This window comes from Seriola lalandi, unplaced genomic scaffold (assembly GCF_002814215.2).
Source record: "Seriola lalandi dorsalis isolate HSWRI2012SDOR001 ecotype SW California unplaced genomic scaffold, Sedor1 jcf7180002054256, whole genome shotgun sequence".
NCBI classification, from domain to species: Eukaryota; Metazoa; Chordata; class Actinopteri; order Carangiformes; family Carangidae; genus Seriola; species Seriola lalandi.
The window spans coordinates 569,348-588,305 of NW_019524809.1; the positions used below are offsets into that span (position 1 = coordinate 569,348).

Sequence of the window (18,958 nt, forward strand, 5' to 3'; positions counted from 1 at the left end):
ATAATGTTTTGACCCAGCTTCTTATTTAAAACAAATATTTATAGTATTTTGTAGAACTACTACTTCTACTACTAATATTATCATTAAAAATAATAAATTCCTTTAGCAATGCCACATCAGGATTATTACAAAAATCCCGAGCCAAATATGACCATCAGCAGAAATACATTTAATCTGCAAAGCACACCTGCCTCTGAAATGAATGTTGCTCTATACTGGAGAATGAAAGGATGCAAAATAACCACTTCCTGAATATTACCAAAAGTTATAATACTCTCCACAGGCAATTGGAGGCACTTTCTGATCAAACAGCGTCTCTGGAGGGAGAGGGAGCAATTGGCTGTGTGCGCATGAGTGTGTGTCTGCACACTGGACTTTTAAATGATAAAGTGGAGAGAGTTTACAAACGATGCAGATGCTCAGAAGTATTCTGTAAGATTCACTTGGTAGCCATTGAATGGTGAGTTCAGACAGTGAGTTTCAGTTAAATTAAGGATATCATTATTTAGCATAGATTATCATATTTATATGCCAACCAACACACTTGAACTATGTATTTACTCAACAGAAGAAAGGCAGAGCATCTTATTTGCTCATGTCTTATTTGACAGAGTGGTAAACCACATGCCTGTGTAATTAAATCAGGGTTGACTTGAACAAAATCTCCTTTGTGAACATCTGCAAATAATACAAAGTGATGAATCATTCAACTTTCCACCTCTATTATTTTTCTCAGAAACAAAACCTGTAAGTTTTCTCACTTTGTTCATAACTACGGACAAAAAGATTCTAATACCCATGAATGTAAAATCATTAAGATTTTGATTGACATTCAGTTACTTTATCTAATAAACAATGGTCCATTAGATCAGATGTTGAGCTGTGGGCAGTGATTTGGGGATTACGTGTTTTGATTCAGAACATGGAAAAGCAGGGGATTGCTCTATTTAACCTAAAGTGTGGAGCACAAACTAACAGATGGGAAGCCACATAAAATGCTAAAAAATGCTGATGGATGCTATAAATCACTAAAGTGCATCAGATGTACCTGGACGTCCCACTGCAGCTGTATGTCTCTGTGGGATACAGTTAATTAGAATTCAGAATTCAGTTTATGTTATTAATGGACAGGTTGAGATAAAAGTGCATGAAAAAGGTCTGTGAGAATAAACTGTTCCAACAAAACATTACTAAGCATCTATGAATGATATATTTCCAAGATATGGTCACCAGCAAACCCACATTGGTATAAACAATAATAAGTGGGAATCTAAATTAACAGATTTTTTTATCATGATAGCAGGTTGTGTGCTATGGGCTGGACTGACAGCGAATGGCAGCTAAAATCTGTCAGCCCACCCCACAGTCTTTAGTTTCTCTGTAGAAACTATGACACTGAATGTGAAAGTTAACAATGCTTTGCATTTATGGCTGCTTTTTATAAATGGCTTCTTTCCCAGTCTCATGTCATTGCTACATGATGGTAGTGACCCCTCATTGCTATCACACATGAAAGAAACAAGACTAATGTCTCAAATCCATTCTATATACTATTTATATACAAGATATATACGATATACTGATCATCATAGTCAACTATTTTAAAAGTTGTTGTACAACAGGATCAACATACTTAACTTTTTTATACATTTATATATTCATGCATCATCAGTTTATCAAACTATGACTTTACAGTTACTCAGAATTAAAATTCTAAATGAGGTACTGAAAAGTATTTGCAAGGATGTAATATTAAGTTTTAGCGTGTTAGCTCAAAGTACAGCTGAGACTGATGGGAATGTCAGCAGTTTTGCAGGTTTAACCTGAAGTATTGACCTGATGATGGAGCTGGAGGAAAAGTCAGAGGATCACCAAAGTCATTAGCATTCATCTCCTCTGAATCATGAATGTTTGTACAGGATTTCATTCAAAGTCATTCCTTTTCTTTTACTGTGAAAACAAAAAAAAGACAAACTTGCAAACCCTACCTTGGAGCTATCCAAGTTTCCTGCCCCCTCCATTCTGTGATGCAACCTTCCGAATCCTGCAGACGGACAACTGAGTGGTCTTCCGTTCAAGTGGGAGGGGCCGGAGGGTCCTAGCTGAACCTGGTGTTCGACTCCAGTCCTGTGGGCATCTGCCAGGTGGCTGTCTTTGGTACACCATGTCTCGGGAGGCATCTGGGAGTCTGACAGTGCGCCAGTAGAAGATGACAAAGAAGAGGAATTGGGGAGCCAAGAATGGCGTGACTCTGGGGGGATGGGAGGAGGACGCTCAGGAGGAGGCGGTGGAGGTGGGTCCCTCTGAGGAGGAGGTGGGGCTGGGAGAGGCTTGTCTTGCTTCCTGGACATGCCTGGTGAAGACTAGAGAGGTGGAGTGACAATTACAGTTTTTCTCAATCGCTCTGAAACAATTCACTTATTGGAAACTTAATGCAGTTCTCAAAACAGTAAATGCATTTCTCATAACACTAAATCACCTGTGAAAAAGCCTTTAAATCAATCAAAACCTTGTTCACATGAAAGAAACATGCAGTCAGTCCATCACTTCAACATTTTCACCAATCAATTAAACCCTTTCAACAATGCTTCAAGACTTTAGACGCCAAATGTTTTGATGTTTTGATAAAAAAAACCTGACTGACTTTAGAAAACTGCAAAAAATATACAGTGAAAAATGTTCAGATACAAACACTGTACTACAGTTACAGCAGTAACATGATAGAAAAATAACTATATTTAGAACATGGTGTATCCAAAAAAATTACTAAACTGAAAAAACGTGTTTGGCTTGATTTTTAGATGTTTTATGATATTTTCAATGATAGTTTCATTTTGCAGCAGATTTGTGGCCCTCTTCATTTTGTGTTAAATTTTTGGTTTTGTGTGTATAATTGAGAAAAACTCTATCTGTATATTCACAGAATATAACTGCTGTAACTGAGGAAAGCAAAATGATAAATGTGGAACTATTCATCGGAAAATAGACAAAGATATGCAAACAAACTTAGAACATAGCAACAATTATAGTATAGTAAAGAACATAAAGACCCCAACAGCTGCCATTTTTATTTTCATCTCAAGTTATCATTTGCTGACTTTATAGATAATTTTTATGGCCTGTGATCACTGACAAAACTCAAAATACAGTCATATATACTGATGTAACTGATATCCTGTCCTCACCCACACAGCTGTGTGTGTATGTGTGTGGTTGTTCCAGTGTTGGTTCATAACAATGGTATTTGCATGACTCACTTGGGATCAGCACCCTACACATTAGCATACTTAGACACTCAGTAACTCCATCCATGCTTATTTACACACAGACACAAATTTCCTGTCCTGTCATTATCTGCTCTGCTCAAAGAGAATACACAGCTCAGCTCAAGGCTGTAGAAGCTACTTGCAATAAATTAGCAGTGTTGCTGTGTGTGTGTTTGTGTATGTGTGTGTGTGTGTATGTGTGTGTGTGTGTGTGTGTAATGCAATGCAGGACTGTATCAAAGTGAGTGAGAGGTTTGTCATTCTAACTGACAAAGGTACAAACTACTTTCATGAGTTGTTAAAGTCAGATGAGAAATGCATCATCACAATGAGAAAAAAAAAATTTGTATTGAACTATGTTTGGATACAAAGGAAGCTTGTACAAATACATTGAGAAATGCTATTTAGTGTGGGGAAATGATGAACTGTTTTGAGAACAGCATTAAGAGTTGTGAGAATGATGCTTCTGATGTGAGCACTGCATCAAAGCGATTGAGAAAAACTGTAATACCTTGCTGCCTCTTGGGCCATCACAGTGCTTCATGGCCTTGTGCAAGTTTAATGTAGAGATGTTTCATGTTTTTTTTCTTGTTAATGTATATGTCTTTTGTCTACCTTTACTCCATATACTCAATGAGTTCTCTGTGTTTACATCCTCCTTATGTGATTTATCATTCTTGTTTTAAGTACATCTGTCCACTAAAGTATCTCTTAAACTTTGCTTTTATGTAATTTAAAAAGTTTAGTGATTATGTGCCAGAGAATACAGGTCTCATAGAGACGTGGCTATTTGGATACCGGACTCTGAACTGCAGCTGGCTGCCACAGAACACACAAAGTGGATGTGATGACGTGACAGTGATCCTGCAGATCTGTTCCCCTAACCTGGAATCATTCTTCATAAACTGTAAACCTTTCTACTCCCCCCGTGAGTTCAGATCATTAATTCTGGTTGGTGTTTACATTACACCACAGGCCAACTCACCAACCACATACTGTGTGTGGAGAGAACTAACCCGGACTCCCTAGTTATTGTCCTCTGTCTGTGACTTTAACAAAGGAATCCACAGCCATGAACTTCCCACAATTCATTACATGCCGAACCAGGGAGGGGAATATATTTGATCACTGTTACACCACAATCAACGGAGCTTATCACGCCGTTCCCTGGGCTCCACTGGGCCTCTCTGACCATGCCATGGTCCACCTGATTCCTACATATAAGCAGAAACTAAAACTCTGTAAACCTGTTGTGAGGACATCAAAGCCATGGAACAGTGATGCCATTGAGGATCTTCAGGCCTGCTTGGACTGCATTGATTTGACGAGTTCACAGAGGCTGTGACGTCCTACATCAGCTTCCGTGAGGACTGCTGTATCCCAACATGCACCATGGTGAGTTATAACAATGACAAACCCTGGTTCATTTCATCTTCCAGCACCTGGATTCCTCAGGGACCTATGCCAGGATCCTGTTTGTGGACTTCAGCTCTGCCTTCAATACCATCATCCCATCCCTGCTGCAGAATAAGTTCTCCCATCTGAGCGAGCCTTACTCCATCTGCAGGTGGATCACTAACTCCCTGTCCGACAGGAGGCAGCATGTGAAACTGGGGAAATATATCTCTGACTCCCGGACTATCATCACCGGATCCCCCCAAGGCTGCGTCCTTTCTCCTCTGCTCTTCTATACCAACACCTGCACCTACAGTCATCAGTCAGTGAAGCTCCAGAAGTTTGCAGACGACACCACCCTCAGGTGACCTGGTGCAGGCAGAACCATCTGGAGCTGAATGCTGTTAAGACAGTGGGGATGATAGTGGACTTTAGAAAGAACCCAGCCCCACCCACCCCCATCACCTTGTGAGACTCCCCCATGGACACCATGAAGTATGTCCGCTTCTTGGGCACCACTGTCTCACAGGAGCTGAACATCAGCTCCCTCACCAAGAAAGCCCAGCAAAAGATGTACTTCCTGCGGAAGTTGAAAAAGTTCAACTTGCAAAGGACAATGATGAACTTCTACACTGCCACTCCTCCTCCATCACCACCTGGTACGTTGCTGCCACTTCCACTGCCAAGGACAAGAGCAGACTGCAGCATATCAGTCACTCTGCTGAGAAGGTGATTGGCTGCAATCTGCCATCCCTCTAGGACCTGTTCCTCACCTCGTGGTCCCTGAGGCGAGCAGGAAAGATTGTAGCTGACCCTTCCCACCCCGGACACAAACTGTCTGAGTCCCTCCCCTCTGGCAGGAGGATGCGGTCCATCAGGACCAAAACCTCTTGGACCAAAAACAGCTTCTTACCTACTGCAGTTGGCCTCATTACATTGTACATTTCCCCCATGAACTATTGCTTACACCCCAGTCATTTTTCACAGTGTACATATTTGTATTGTATACATTTCTATTTTTTCAATTTATTATCAATTTCTATAAAATTTCTTCACATTTTATTGTGAATATTTTATCTTGTAAAATTTGGCCTGGCCTGGCATCAGTCACAAGCCATTAAAGAAGTTCATTGTAAGGACTTTCAGAGTTACAGACCCAAAATTGACACTTTGTTACTCTTCCCAACATCAAATTGATAGGAAACAGAGACAAAGGACCCTTCTCTCACAAACAGACCATGCTTTTAGCATGTCAGAGAGACACAGAACCAGACCGTGGGTCAAAGGGTCAGCTCCAGAGGATCAATGAATGGACACCAGGCAATCTGGGAAGCATAGGCAAAATCTCCAGTTTAGATAACAGATCTGCCCACGACCGCCTGCAGAGAAGCCGACCAGAAATCAAGAGTGCCCGAGACAGAAAGTCTCCTGGCAAACTAAACCGCTGAGACACCGGCAGAATACGCCACTGTGATAACGGGACACGGCCTCCAGGAGAATCCACCTAGATCCCACATCTCCAGGGTTACCACGGCAACCACAGCCACCTGGGTTCCAGCCAAGGGTCTTCAGCTACAGCGCAACTCAGGTCTGAACCTTCTGCTCATGACGAGCTTGATGTCGAAATATAGCAATATTTAATCATCAAATCTCATTCATAGACGTATCATTAGCTGTATAGCCATAGTGTATAGCCATAACATATCCTCTCCCACCATTGCTAACTCATCACACTGCTCATTTCATTATTATTTTCATCTTTATGATTATTACACCTTGCATTTACTCTGTAGATAGTAGTTTAGTTAATAAACTTCCTTATTTACACCCAGTTGTTGTCCTGTTGTTTTCTTTTGACGTAGAGACTGGAGATCCATTGGATCGAGAAGTCATGGCTTCTGATATGAGATTGATAAATTTATCAATGAAGTAATTCATCGTTGTCCTCCTTGAGGACTGGTGCCCCATTTCAATGAGAGCAAATTCAAAATTTTGGTGTTAACGCTACATTATTTAAGATATCTATCTGCAGTACTTGCTTGTTTCATCTTTGTTTATATTTCTTTTCTTCTTACTATGTCTATTGATATGCACCTAAAGACCAAAGCAAATTCCTTATATGTTGAAAACCTACTTGGCAATAAACCAGATTCTGATTCTGACTGTGACTTTTTATCTTTCATGACTGACCTTCGGGGAGCCGGTGGGACTGGCAGACGGGGAGCGGATAGCACCTTTCTGGATGAGGTCTAGTCGCGGTGGGACAGGGGGCAGGCCAAGGTGCTGGATGCAGTGGCCGGGGTCTCCGTGGTGGGCTTTCCTGTGTTGGCTGACGGGTGAAGAGCTGGGAGACACCATGGGTGAGCTCTGACGCTCGGCACAGTGCTGAGAGAAAAGAAAATCATCTCTTATAGGCCTGTTCATGGTCACATCTGATCATCTGGTCACCATAGAAAGGAAATTATCTGGGTCTGTATTTATCAAACTGTATTCTGGACTTAGGTGAAACACACAAGTACAAGTCCTTCATTTTTACTCTTAAATTAAAAAATGAAAGCTATTAATTAATTTTTTTATGATTTATAAGTTAAAGAGATGAGGTTAAGAGTAGAACCTAGATGACTGAGATGAGACAACAGGTATAAAGATGGTAATAATTTTGTTCGGAAATTGGCAACTTCAATTAGCATCTTCATTGCCTGCACAAATTTTGTATCACATTTTGTATACATTTTCCCTGATGAATTTCCTCCGTACTCCAGTTCAGAGTCGTTTGTGTTTCCATTTCAGTCAATTTCCAGTTATTCAACACCTATTGTTATTCATTGTGTCACGGTCTCAGCCGCGATGACAGGATCTCTACCCGCCTCCACTCTCTCTCCTCCTGTCTCTCCTGTTCCCCTGCTCCTAGTGTGTTTCTCCCTCCTCCCTGTCTGTCATTCCCCAGGGAGGCGTGGCCTGGCTATCTGGCCGTGGGCGGTGCGGCACACCTGAATCTCATCCACCTTCATCAACCTCTGTATAAGAACCGTGGCAGATCATCCACTCATCGCCAGATTATACCTACTCCTACGTGGTACCTATCGACTCTGCCTTAGAGTAATTATTCCTTGTGGTTATTCCTAGTTGTTCCTGTGTTCACTCTGCATATACTCTGTCCTCAGCCGCACCTGCCTCTGCCTCCCTGCTACAGATCCAGAACCATCATCCAAACCATTGACTCATCTACCTGCCTGCCTGTACCATTTTCAGTCCCCAAGTGCTCAATAAAACTCCCTTGGTGTTTCTTTCACACTTTAATTTTCATTGGAGACATCACGTTTTTTGCAGAATAATATATCAATAAGTGAGGTATAAGGATGTCTTTTTTAAGGGTAAATAATGGAGCAGAGGCAGGGTAAATTCTTGTGTCTGATTGACTATTCAAGCTTTGAGCATATACGTGATTAATCGTGATCACATCAGAGTTGCTCTTTAAGGTTCATCCTACACTTACTGTCAGCAGGACTAAGTCACTTGTGTCTTATTCACTCAGTGAAGCTCTTTTTCACAGAGTCTGTGTTTTATTATTAAGTGTAGTTCTGAGGCCCTGGAAAAGGAAAGAGTGTCAAATCAGATTTCTTCAAGCCCGGTCACCGACCCATCAGCAGATCAACTATTTACCTTCCTGATGTTTGCCAGTCCATTCATGACTAGGCAGTCCTCCCGGTCCTCCTCGTCATCCAGCTCCAGCATGTGGCAGCTGTGCTGGTCCAGGAAGAAACACTTGGTGCCCTCGTTTCGTGGGTCAAAGGGATCCACAATGATGGGCTCTGTGCCTTTGATCTCACAACGACAGAACGGACAACCCTGACCATCTGACTCCTGGAACAGATAAGGGAAAGTGAAACATCATCCGAACTCACAAACACATACACAGGTGTGGTAATGACATTTGTATCCCACAGACCTTTCTAAATCTAATGATCTGATTAGGTTTGTTGCTATAGTGTTGTCGTCTGTCGAGCAGGAAGGCTGCTGCGACACAGCTGGGATACACGTGAAAATACTCCGGCAAACTTGATTGGACACATGATTGTGTAGCTCTTCTGTAGGGAAAACTGTTCTGCAACTTTGCAACATTCATTGGCCACATGTAGATATTCCACATGGCAGACCCTGTCAAACGGAGGCCATAAATAAGATAATAAAGAGGTTTTGGTTTTCAGTGCATCCTTCCACTGACTAAGCGGCCACAATCAAGGGCAGACAATGTTTACAAAGAACAAAGCAGCAATTGTGGCAGCCATATGGTTGGGGACTTAGCGGGGGGACCAACCAAAGGGATGTTTGAAACTTGATCCTAATTAGAGTGGGTGGAAAAGGGAAGGAGTGGGAGGTTAAAAGGAAGAGAACCCAGAGGGAGGAGGAGATGGTATGATGGCCACAGAAACTCTAAGTCAACAGACACGACTGACAAACTGAAATAAACTGCACAAACCATCTACAACAGAGTCCTGTTTCTGATGACCTGATGATTAGCTCTGCTGCATCTCCTGAGGAAGAATATCTGTCTCTTTAGATGCTAAAAGCTTAAGTGTTTATCTGAGCTGAACCAGAACTATAAAACCATGTTGTGGGCAAGAAAAAAAAAAACTTGTCACTATGAGTGACACCTTTCATTCTATACAATGTCAATTTATCAATTATTAAAATTAATTTATTTATTAGAGAAGCTTTCAGCTTTTCAACCAGATTTTAGTTTGGGTTCACCAATTTTATTTCCAGAAGAAATTCAACAAATAAATTCTCTATGAAACAAATATGAGTGCAAATACGACCGGGATGGTTCTAAAAAGAAGACACAGGAAAGCCCATGTGAATCATTCAGACTCGTCACTGTATCGATTTAGGATAAAACTAATAGCTAGAACGAGGGAACCCTCTCATGTAACCCCATTTTCTGCGAGATCAAAAATGGTCAATAAAGCAAACAGGATGTGGAAGCACATATATGATTTCCTAGCTCTGAGTGAGAGTATATCTGTTCCACCTCTGGTGACTAATATACAGAGTAAGAGGAAGTCAGAGAACCATCACTGAGTCAATGTCCTGAACAGACTGGTTCTGGGTTACTCACTGTCACAAGGTAGGAGGGTTCCCTTTCTTTCTTACTCACTATTACACTAACGTGGAGGAAAATACTTATTTACCGGCATACTACATACTCTTACTACTACATACACATATGTGTGTGTGTGTGTGTGTGTGTGTGTGTGTGTGTGTGTGTGTGTATGTGTGTAGAGGTGTGTCTATTTAAACATAATTATACAAACTCTACATCACTGAATGAGTGACTGAGCTTGTGGGGGAGGTGTGGTTACATTGAGTTGTCATAACAGGAAGTATGAGAGACAAACGCTGTGACTGTGTGAGCTGCTGATCCTGCTGTTTCCAGAGCACAGGACTGAGCTCTGGAAAGACTGCACTCATTTGCTAAACCTACAGCTGTGTTCAGAGTAAAGCAGAAGAAAAAGCTTTCCAACTTTGTAGCCATGAAACTGAACCACTTGAGAAACAAACAGCAAACCAAACACTAGTGTGTGGGCTCTGAAGAGATGCTCAAACCAGGGCTACAACTCACATGCTATGGACCATAGATCCCCATTTAATAAACACTTTGTAGCCCCTGTAGGATTTCATTATGTCTGTGTTGTGATAACTGTGACCATTGGTCTGGGGCAGATATCCCAAACGATTTGCTTTAGTTTTCCATGTTTTTGTTTTTCAAGATTAGCAAGTCTACAAAAACACCATTGAGGATGATTTCCTTTTAGTGGACATCATGTCTGTATTCTCACTGAAAGAACATCACTGTGGTGAGCAACACATAAACAGCAATGAATGTGAATACATGTAATGGTAAATAATGTATTTCATTCTTCATTTTGACATTGACTCTCCTGACTGAGATGACTCAAACCAAAGGCTAATGATAAATGGAAACTATTATAGCGCCGACTGACTGAAAAACGAAGTGTTCTCACTTTCATGTATAAAACCAACATTCACAGTCTTCTGAGTCATTTTCCAGGTCCTCCCTCACAAAGCCTCCACTGCCAAGCATCGGATAGATGTTTGAATATTACTAATATAAAGCACACAAGTACTGTCAGAGACTATTGCAGTTAGAAAACAGTGATGACTTTCATTTGCAGAAAGCTGAATAATTCCATAAATATACAGCACCAACAAGAAGCATCAAAATGTCATTAAATAAGTCTTTGATAGGAAGCCCTGAACGTGTTTGGAGAGCCATCTCAGATGTCCCACACAAAGGAGGGAGCGGGGAGGAGGGAGGTATGAAAGACAGAGGTGGGAAGGAAGGAGAGGAGGGAGTCTCTGAACCCATTGCTAATGACTCATTAGTGGAAGGTAATTACAAACACACGTGACACAGCTTATGATACACACAAGCAGAACGACTACAGCAGTACATGTGTGTGCTATAAGATGCACACACTACAGAAAACAGCATGCGGCAGGAAGCAGAGAAAAACTTGCAGGAACACTGGAATATACTGTTTGCACAAACACTCAGTTTTCACTTCCGCTAATGACTGGTACATGGAAATCTGATTAGGACAGACACAAGGACACTGGAAGGAAGTCACCATGAACCATGTGCTGAAAACTGCTTTTATAATTCAGGAGTCTTTTCTTACTCATGTGCAGACACTTGTTAATCCTCAAACAAGATTCATTCCTACTTATAAATCTAAAAAAAACACAGTAGTGTTCTCTCCAAAATGGACAGAAAATTGCACAGAGAGACAGAAGATGTTACAATGAAGATGTACATACTCTGTTATTGACCCCAATAACATGGGGTCAGCAATCAGCCAACAGCAATCAGCCAAAGCCATAGACATACCCCTCTGTTCAAAAATCTAAATGTTAAATGAGTTCATGCAGTACGGTTCATTATGTTACCTGCCAGGCTGTAAGACAGGAAGTACACATCAGATGACCGCAAGGCTCGATTTTGACATCTTTGTCGTTCTCAGCACAGATCTTACAGAGCTGGAAGGTGGAGCCCATCTCACAGTACAGCTCATACTGCTCCTGTTCAGGCAGAGCAGACTTCTGTTAGTCATCAAGGGATGCACAGATCAAACTACACACACAATATATATATATGTACAGACACACATATACAACATGCATACAATACAATTCCCACAAATTCAAATTCCATGATGTTTTCAGCGACTTCCAATCTCTAATTCAGAGCTTTTTACATGACCTTGAATTATCATGGTTAATGTTTTCTCTATTTTCTCAATCTCACTTAATGTAAAATCTCAAAATCTTTAAACAAATAACATGACAAACAATTCAGGCCTGTATGTCACCCATCGGCATTATTCATTGACTCGCCTGTTTGGAATCATATCAGACATTTGCAACAACACAACACCAGCCAACAATTTCCTCTTCACACTTCACACTCAGGCCGATAAGAATTTGCTTTACAACATGTGATCTCCCTCTGTAACTAAGACATCAATGTACATTAACCATCGCGCCTGACTACATGAACACACCACTAGCTGTGTTCTCACAGGTTGTTTTGAAACTGGAAAAATGTGGTGGCACTTGTGGTGGAGAAATTATCAAGTTTGAGTCTCACTCTGCACAAAAATCACTTTGAATAAATCTCAAGCAAAAAGCAGAGGAGTGGGACAATTATGCTTCATTTAATTACACATTTAATATGACCGTTCTCGAGGTTTGAAAGTTTGAAGAGGCTGTGAGTCATTTCATTTTTGAAACATTCCCACACATACAGTATTATATCATATGAGTGGTCTGACAGATATTAGATCTGGTTCAGTCGGTTCTTAGTGAACAGTTTCCACACTTAAATGTCATGAGCAAGACAGAGTTTCTAGCTTTATGAGGCTAACAAATTCCATGACCATGTTTTCAGATACACACAAACCCACTTGAGTCACTTTGATGTGATCATGAGGCGTCAGCTCACATAAACCAGTGAGATCAGGATTGTAGCTGCGACCATCAGGGAACAAGTAACTGCAAGTGAGAAAAAAAGGTTTTAATAGTTACAAACACACATAAGATATGTGCTTGAAATGTTTTGATGAAAGTCAGGTTTTGTTTGTCATGTCTGCATACATGGTATCAATATGAATTTCACTAACTGCACTTGATTTTTACATGTTATATCTATGTCATTCTAGACATGTGAATGAGTAAATAACCAATGAATGTTTTAAAACAAAAACACTGCTCACAAGAAGCAGTAATAAAACTACAAGTGACAGTAGCAGATATACATGTGATGGTAGTACTTATTGTAATAGTCTGACTTTAAATGCTTTCCATGGACTTAACTTGATTCTGATTTATGATTGACACTAAATATCAGAAGTATACTGTAATCAGTAAAATATGATCATCAATCAATCTTAAAGAAGAAGCGTATGAGCATGCTGACTGACATTTCAAAGAATGATTCAAGCGAATTTCAGTTCCCCCAAAGTTGCTGGTCTCCCCTCTTGATCAAAAACGGGTGCTTTAAACAGGACCCCCCCCACCCCCCTTCTCCTGAATCTCCCCCTTCTGGACTTCACAAAAACACAGCAATCCTTGACTGCCTCAGCCAGCCATGCTGACAGCTGAGGGAAGCGGGATGCCATACACTAAATGGATGGAGGTATGTTTGATTTGTCTGGGGCCTGTCTGATTACCAGGTATGAGAGAAACAACACCTTGACCAGGAGAGCGGAGAGCTTAGCTCAACATATCAATATACAAACAAAGAGAGAGATAGAAAAGGAGAGAGAGTGTTTGAGTGCGACAGGCTACATACAAGCCCTCCCTGTAGCCATCGATGAGGGCCTGGAACAGCGGTTTGTTGTTGGGGATGGTTTGCAGTATGTTGCCATCATTGGTCACATAACCGATGGCCCACTGACCCAGACGCGTGCAGCTCAGTCTGAAGATGTAACTGTCAGAGAGAGAAAGATGTTCATACACACAAGCTGGTAAACAATCGATACAACATGTTTTGTACACGTTTTTGAATGAAACTTTTTCTTTTAATCATAAAAAGTTAAACATTTATCAACTTTACCTTAATCATGTGATGATCATATTGTGTTTATGTTCAAAATCACTTTTATTAATTCAATTTTACAGGCACAACTACACACTGCCACTACCACAGTACTGACAGGCTAAACTAATTTTACACATTGGAAACGTCATTCTCACAACTCTTAATGCACTTCTCAAAACAATTATTTGTTTTTTTTAAAAGCAGTGAGAAATCAGATATTTATCCATTGTCATCATTTTTATCATTATCATTGTTATCATTAAATGTCTTCTATTACCATTCCAGTGTATTATTATTATCGACCTTATCAGTTTTTTTTTTTTTCAATCTGCAGGTCCAGAGTTATTTACATAAAGAACCAAACAGCTGCTTAATATTCAGCCTGAGATCAACTTATCATTTGCTGACTTAATAGATAATGTTTATGGCCTGTGATCACTCACAATACTCAACATACCGTCCCATATACTAGTGTTTTAATCGCAGTGTTGCATGTAAGCACCATTCTTCACAGTGTTGCTGTGGAACAGTGTTGTTATAAGGTTTTCACTCAGTTTTAGTCCCTCATTATTCTCAGAAGTATACTTTAAATGTGTGTGTGTGTGTGTCTGAGTGAGTTGAAATGGTAACATGTAGTGGCTCCTCTGATATCCTGTCCTCGCCCACACGGCTGTGTGTGTATGTGTGTGGTTGTTCCAGTGTTGGTTCATAACAATGGTATTTGCATGATTCACTTGGGATCAGCACCCTACACATTAGCATACTTAGACACTCAGTAACCCCATCCATGCTTATTTACACACAGACACAAATTTCCTGTCCTGTCATTATCTGCTCTGCTCACAGAGAATACACAGCTCAGCTCAAGGCTGTACGAGCTACTTGCAATAAATTAGCAGTGTTGCTGTGTGTGTGTTTGTTTGTGTTGCTAAAGGCCTACCAAGCCTACCTTCTTCCCCTGATCAGGAACTCGCCACGTGGAATAACCTTTGAGATTGGCACTACACCAAACACAACTTGTCAGCGTTTATTTCTGAAACCAGTGCTACACACACACAAACTGCTCACACAGCTTGTCTTTTTGCAGCAAATGGTGTCTATTATTTTCTGTGAGAACGCAGTGATGAAATGACTTCGTCCCAGCTGACAGTGAGGTGTTTGATACGAAGAGCACTTCATTTATACTATCAAAAAAAATGTATTATTAAGATTTGTAGTCTGTTCTATTCCACTCTATTCTGAAGTTATTCATTACATTTTTACACAGCATATGCTGTTTTTTTGGGGTAGGACAGACTAGTTTTTAATTTTTTTGCTTCAGCTATTGGATTTCCTTCACTGACACTGATTCTTGCTGTTTGTTTAGGGATAATTCACACCCTGCCTCTGTCATAAGTTTTGAAACACAGATATGATGTCTTCTGAATATATTCAACAGTAATAAGGAGCTATGGGAAGGTTGTTCAGATTGTGGCTCAGACGTGTGACAGTAAAGCATGACTTGTTTATGGCTCATGTAATCTCAAATGCAAATTCATAAAAATTTGTTATTCTGTGATATCCATTTCCTTTGAGCCTGAGCTCTAAGGCGGTTTGTTGTGGTGATTAACATTGTAAATATTCATTAGCATATGAGCAGACAGAGGAGATCAATGGTTAAATCCATGAAAACTGGATCCTGAAACAGCTCGTTGACTTTCAGACCTGGCTGCAGGTGACTGTCGGGAGGGGTTCAGATAACTTGAGAGAGAACAAATCCTGACTACTTGGCTTGTCAAAGAGGCAGCAGAAGGTTATTATATTCCATCCTTCATATGAACTTACAGGATCTGGAAACCTATTTCCTCTATCAGCTTCTTATTATAAGTGATGAAGCGCTACAAAAACACATTTTTATGTGCTGAGGTTAGATCAGTCTGGGTTCAGCACATGTTTCTCTCACAGCACCAATCAGAATTTATCAAGGTAAGTTGTTTGTATATGATAGTGTGTGTGTGTGTGTGTGTGTGTGTGTTTTTAGGTAAAGACACACAAAATTACCATACCTGCCAGGCTTGTTGATGTACTTGTGCAGTCGGGCTTTGACTTCATCATAGGTAAGAAAAGCCATGTAGCCAGGGTGAGTCACTGCAAGGAAATTCCAGTTCCTCAGAATTGATCCCCATGGCTAAAAAAAGACCACCCAGTGTTGTTTTAACTGAACAGATAATTATGCATTATACATTCATTTTTCATATTGTCAGCATAAAATCATCCTGAGTCTGTGCTTCTGCCACAAGAACGTGATAACTGGTATACTGACTTGGCTGAATTCTCTAGAAAACAACAAAGTGAATAACAGAGAATGCAGAGATGATATGTAGCCAGCTCAATGACTCAGAATTTGAAAAAAAAGCAGCTTATGCGCTCCAACCAGTTGTGTTTGGCTTTGTTTAGAGCTGGTTTGAAGTTTTCTGCAGGTCAGAGTTACATAGACGCCAAAATATTTGATGTGGACAAGAATTTGCTAACATTACTGGTGAGGGGTGGAATCTGTTTACTGGATTGCTCAGTAGGAAAGTTTAATAAATGATGTGTTACAAAAATACATCTATGTGTAACATTATATACAGATCTAAAAGATCTTGACATCTGACTACGCAGCACAAAGACAAGAAAAAAAAACAATTTAGGATCTGCATCTTTGTATGAAATGAAATGAGTGGGTCTAATGTTTTTCCTTTTGCTTGTTAATTCTGAATCCAGGAATATCCTGAATACAAATATGCTGAAAAAACAAAACTGGTGTTGACAGAGAAGCTGTTTAGAAACAGATCTCTGAGCTAAGAGCATAAAGCTGTGGTCCATTGTGTTGGCAGGCATCAATGGGTTTGCCAGTTGTTTCCATTTGGTGCCAAGTGTCACGACATTCACCTCAATACAGCCTGCTGCTGCAGCTCATCAGGAAAAATTATCCGTTGCACTAACTGAATAGCTGGTTTAGCAGAAGAAAAAAAAACCTGGAATTACTGGCCCTTTGGCTGAAAGGGAAACCAAGCAAACCCTAATCACTCTGTGAGTTTGTGGATTGGAGCAGTATACTGCACAGTGGCCCACACCAAAGAGGCAGGAGGCAACCAAATGGGAAAAAAAATACTAACTACCGAGTGAGACCCTGCCTGGAAAGCAAGTAAAACACTCTCACTCTCTCTGTTCTTCATGGTCAGATCACAAACTAGTCCTTCAATGGTTTAATCATTTTGTACATTTACATAAAAACAGCCAAATATAGTTTCCACAGTCAACTAGAGATGCAGTATCACAGTAAGACCTGACCCACCCTACAAGTTACATCAGAATTATCAGGCCAGGATTATAACAATTTGAGTAATTTGACAGCAGATGTCTGGCTAATGTCACACGAAGGAAGACTTAAAAATGCAATCCAGAGTAGAACAGATCCAAAAGGCTTTCTTTGATAAGACTTCCACACAAAGAAGATGCGTGTGAAAAAAACACAACAAACTAAAGATTGTGAATGTAAATGTCAAACCCTGTTCTATATGAATCCAGCTTGAACAAAAAATAAAGTGCTATGTGTGATGATTTGAGTCACAGGTTTGAAACTTGGTTTCATTTGGACCAACCTGGAAGAGGCGTGTGAAGATGTCAAACTCAAACACAGAAATGTAGTCATTGCAGGTGAGGTCGATGGTCGATTTGAGGGCCATGGCCTCCAGGCCCGAGCTGATGGGATGCAGTTCATGAAGGCACTGTCGGAAGACTTTCCATGGCACTATTGTCCTGCAAGAGAGTAACATGTCCAATCATAAAACACCCTGAACAGGTCGCCAGTCTATCACAGCACTGCTTTTGTATTGTTTCATCAAACAATGCATCTTCTTTTGATGTAAAGGTACATTTTACAAATGCAACGACGGAGACTCAGTACAAGAGAAAAATGCACAATAAACACAAAATTCACAGCTCATGTGTGAGCATGCATAGATAAGCCTGAACTTCTGTTCGGCTCATGCAGCCGCTATGGCTTCAGATTACACAAAAGAATAAAAAGTACAGAAAAAGGCTTAGAGAGTATATTAAAGTGATGGGGAAGTCAGGTGGTACAAACTGAGGAGGAATGAAGAGCCTCACCAATGAAATTTGCCCTTGAATTCATTGGTCATGATAAACAAAAGTATCTGTTGGTGATATCATTTCTGCCAAATGTCAAATCGTCAAATATGACTGTGATCAACAGCCTCAGTGGCCTTTACACTCAAACACTGATGTATCCCACTTCCTGACATGATTAAAGCTTCTATCACAGTAACAGCACAAAACCAAAATGCAATAATACTTAGCAGCAACATACAGAGGCACCTGCAGAGAGATTCGTTTGTACTGTTGCACTAAAAATGAAGTATTTCAACTGCGAAACCTGAACCCTGCACAGCATGTTACTGTTGTTGTTTTCATTTTATGATTTTTATGATGATCAAGGTCAGATAACACAAACACAGACAAAAAACCCTCACACCAAATACTTCTTATAACATAAATGGGGCGTCCTGGCGGCTCACTTAGTAGAGCGCATACCGTTTAGGCTCAGTCCTTACTGCAGTGGCCTGGGTTCATCCAACTCAAGCCCTTTGCTGCATGGCATCCCCTGTATCTTTCTTAACTTTCCTGTCTTTCGCTCGTTGACCCTATCACAATAAAAGCCAAAAATGCCAAAAAAATAACTTCATTTTTTTTTTACATAAATGTATAATGTTAGTTTTGTTATTGACCTAAAAAACACTGTGACAGTGAAATTGTCAAGTGTCAAAAGTCATAACTCTGTTGACTTTATATATTGTATTGTATTTCTGAAACGTTCTTGTGTGGCAGTTTGTGTCTTTATAGTGTAAAACCAACCAAGATGGTTGTTTAACAAAACTGAAATAATGAATGAAAAAATATTTCGTGCACTGCACAACAACGAAGACTTTTAACCTGTTTACAAGTTATCCTCTGTTTCCTCATCAATAACACATGTTTGCTTAAAATGAAATTTTCTTGTTCAATTTGTACAAAGTGAACCAAAGTTGTATCATCACAAAATACATCATCATTTCTATTTGTCAATATTGATGTTGCAGTCTAGGAGTAATGTGTTAATACTTAATAATATATTTTATAAAATGACCAA

At 40.2% G+C, this 18,958-nt stretch overlaps 1 protein-coding gene and 1 long non-coding RNA gene across 4 annotated transcripts in view; one reads left to right on the top strand and one right to left on the bottom strand.

The window, feature by feature from the left end:
• cblb (Cbl proto-oncogene B, E3 ubiquitin protein ligase) overlaps nt 1-18,958 on the bottom strand; it is a 57,380-nt gene that overhangs the window by 9,462 nt on the left and 28,960 nt on the right. For all 3 annotated transcript variants that reach the window (XM_087173559.1, XM_023404778.2, XM_023404777.2), the window contains exons 5-12: nt 17,412-17,568; nt 15,831-15,952; nt 13,537-13,674; nt 12,650-12,737; nt 11,634-11,765; nt 8,325-8,525; nt 6,852-7,046; nt 1,989-2,363 (exon numbers count right to left, since the gene is read on the bottom strand). In XM_087173559.1, coding sequence (XP_087029685.1) covers nt 1,989-2,363; nt 6,852-7,046; nt 8,325-8,525; nt 11,634-11,765; nt 12,650-12,737; nt 13,537-13,674; nt 15,831-15,952; nt 17,412-17,568 — 1,408 coding nt within the window. The remainder of the gene's footprint in view (nt 1-1,988; nt 2,364-6,851; nt 7,047-8,324; nt 8,526-11,633; nt 11,766-12,649; nt 12,738-13,536; nt 13,675-15,830; nt 15,953-17,411; nt 17,569-18,958) is intronic.
• LOC147819189 (uncharacterized) lies at nt 6,883-7,948 on the top strand. The gene is made up of 3 exons (XR_015437165.1): nt 6,883-7,021; nt 7,573-7,737; nt 7,826-7,948. It is a non-coding gene; the product is annotated as an uncharacterized LOC147819189 (long non-coding RNA).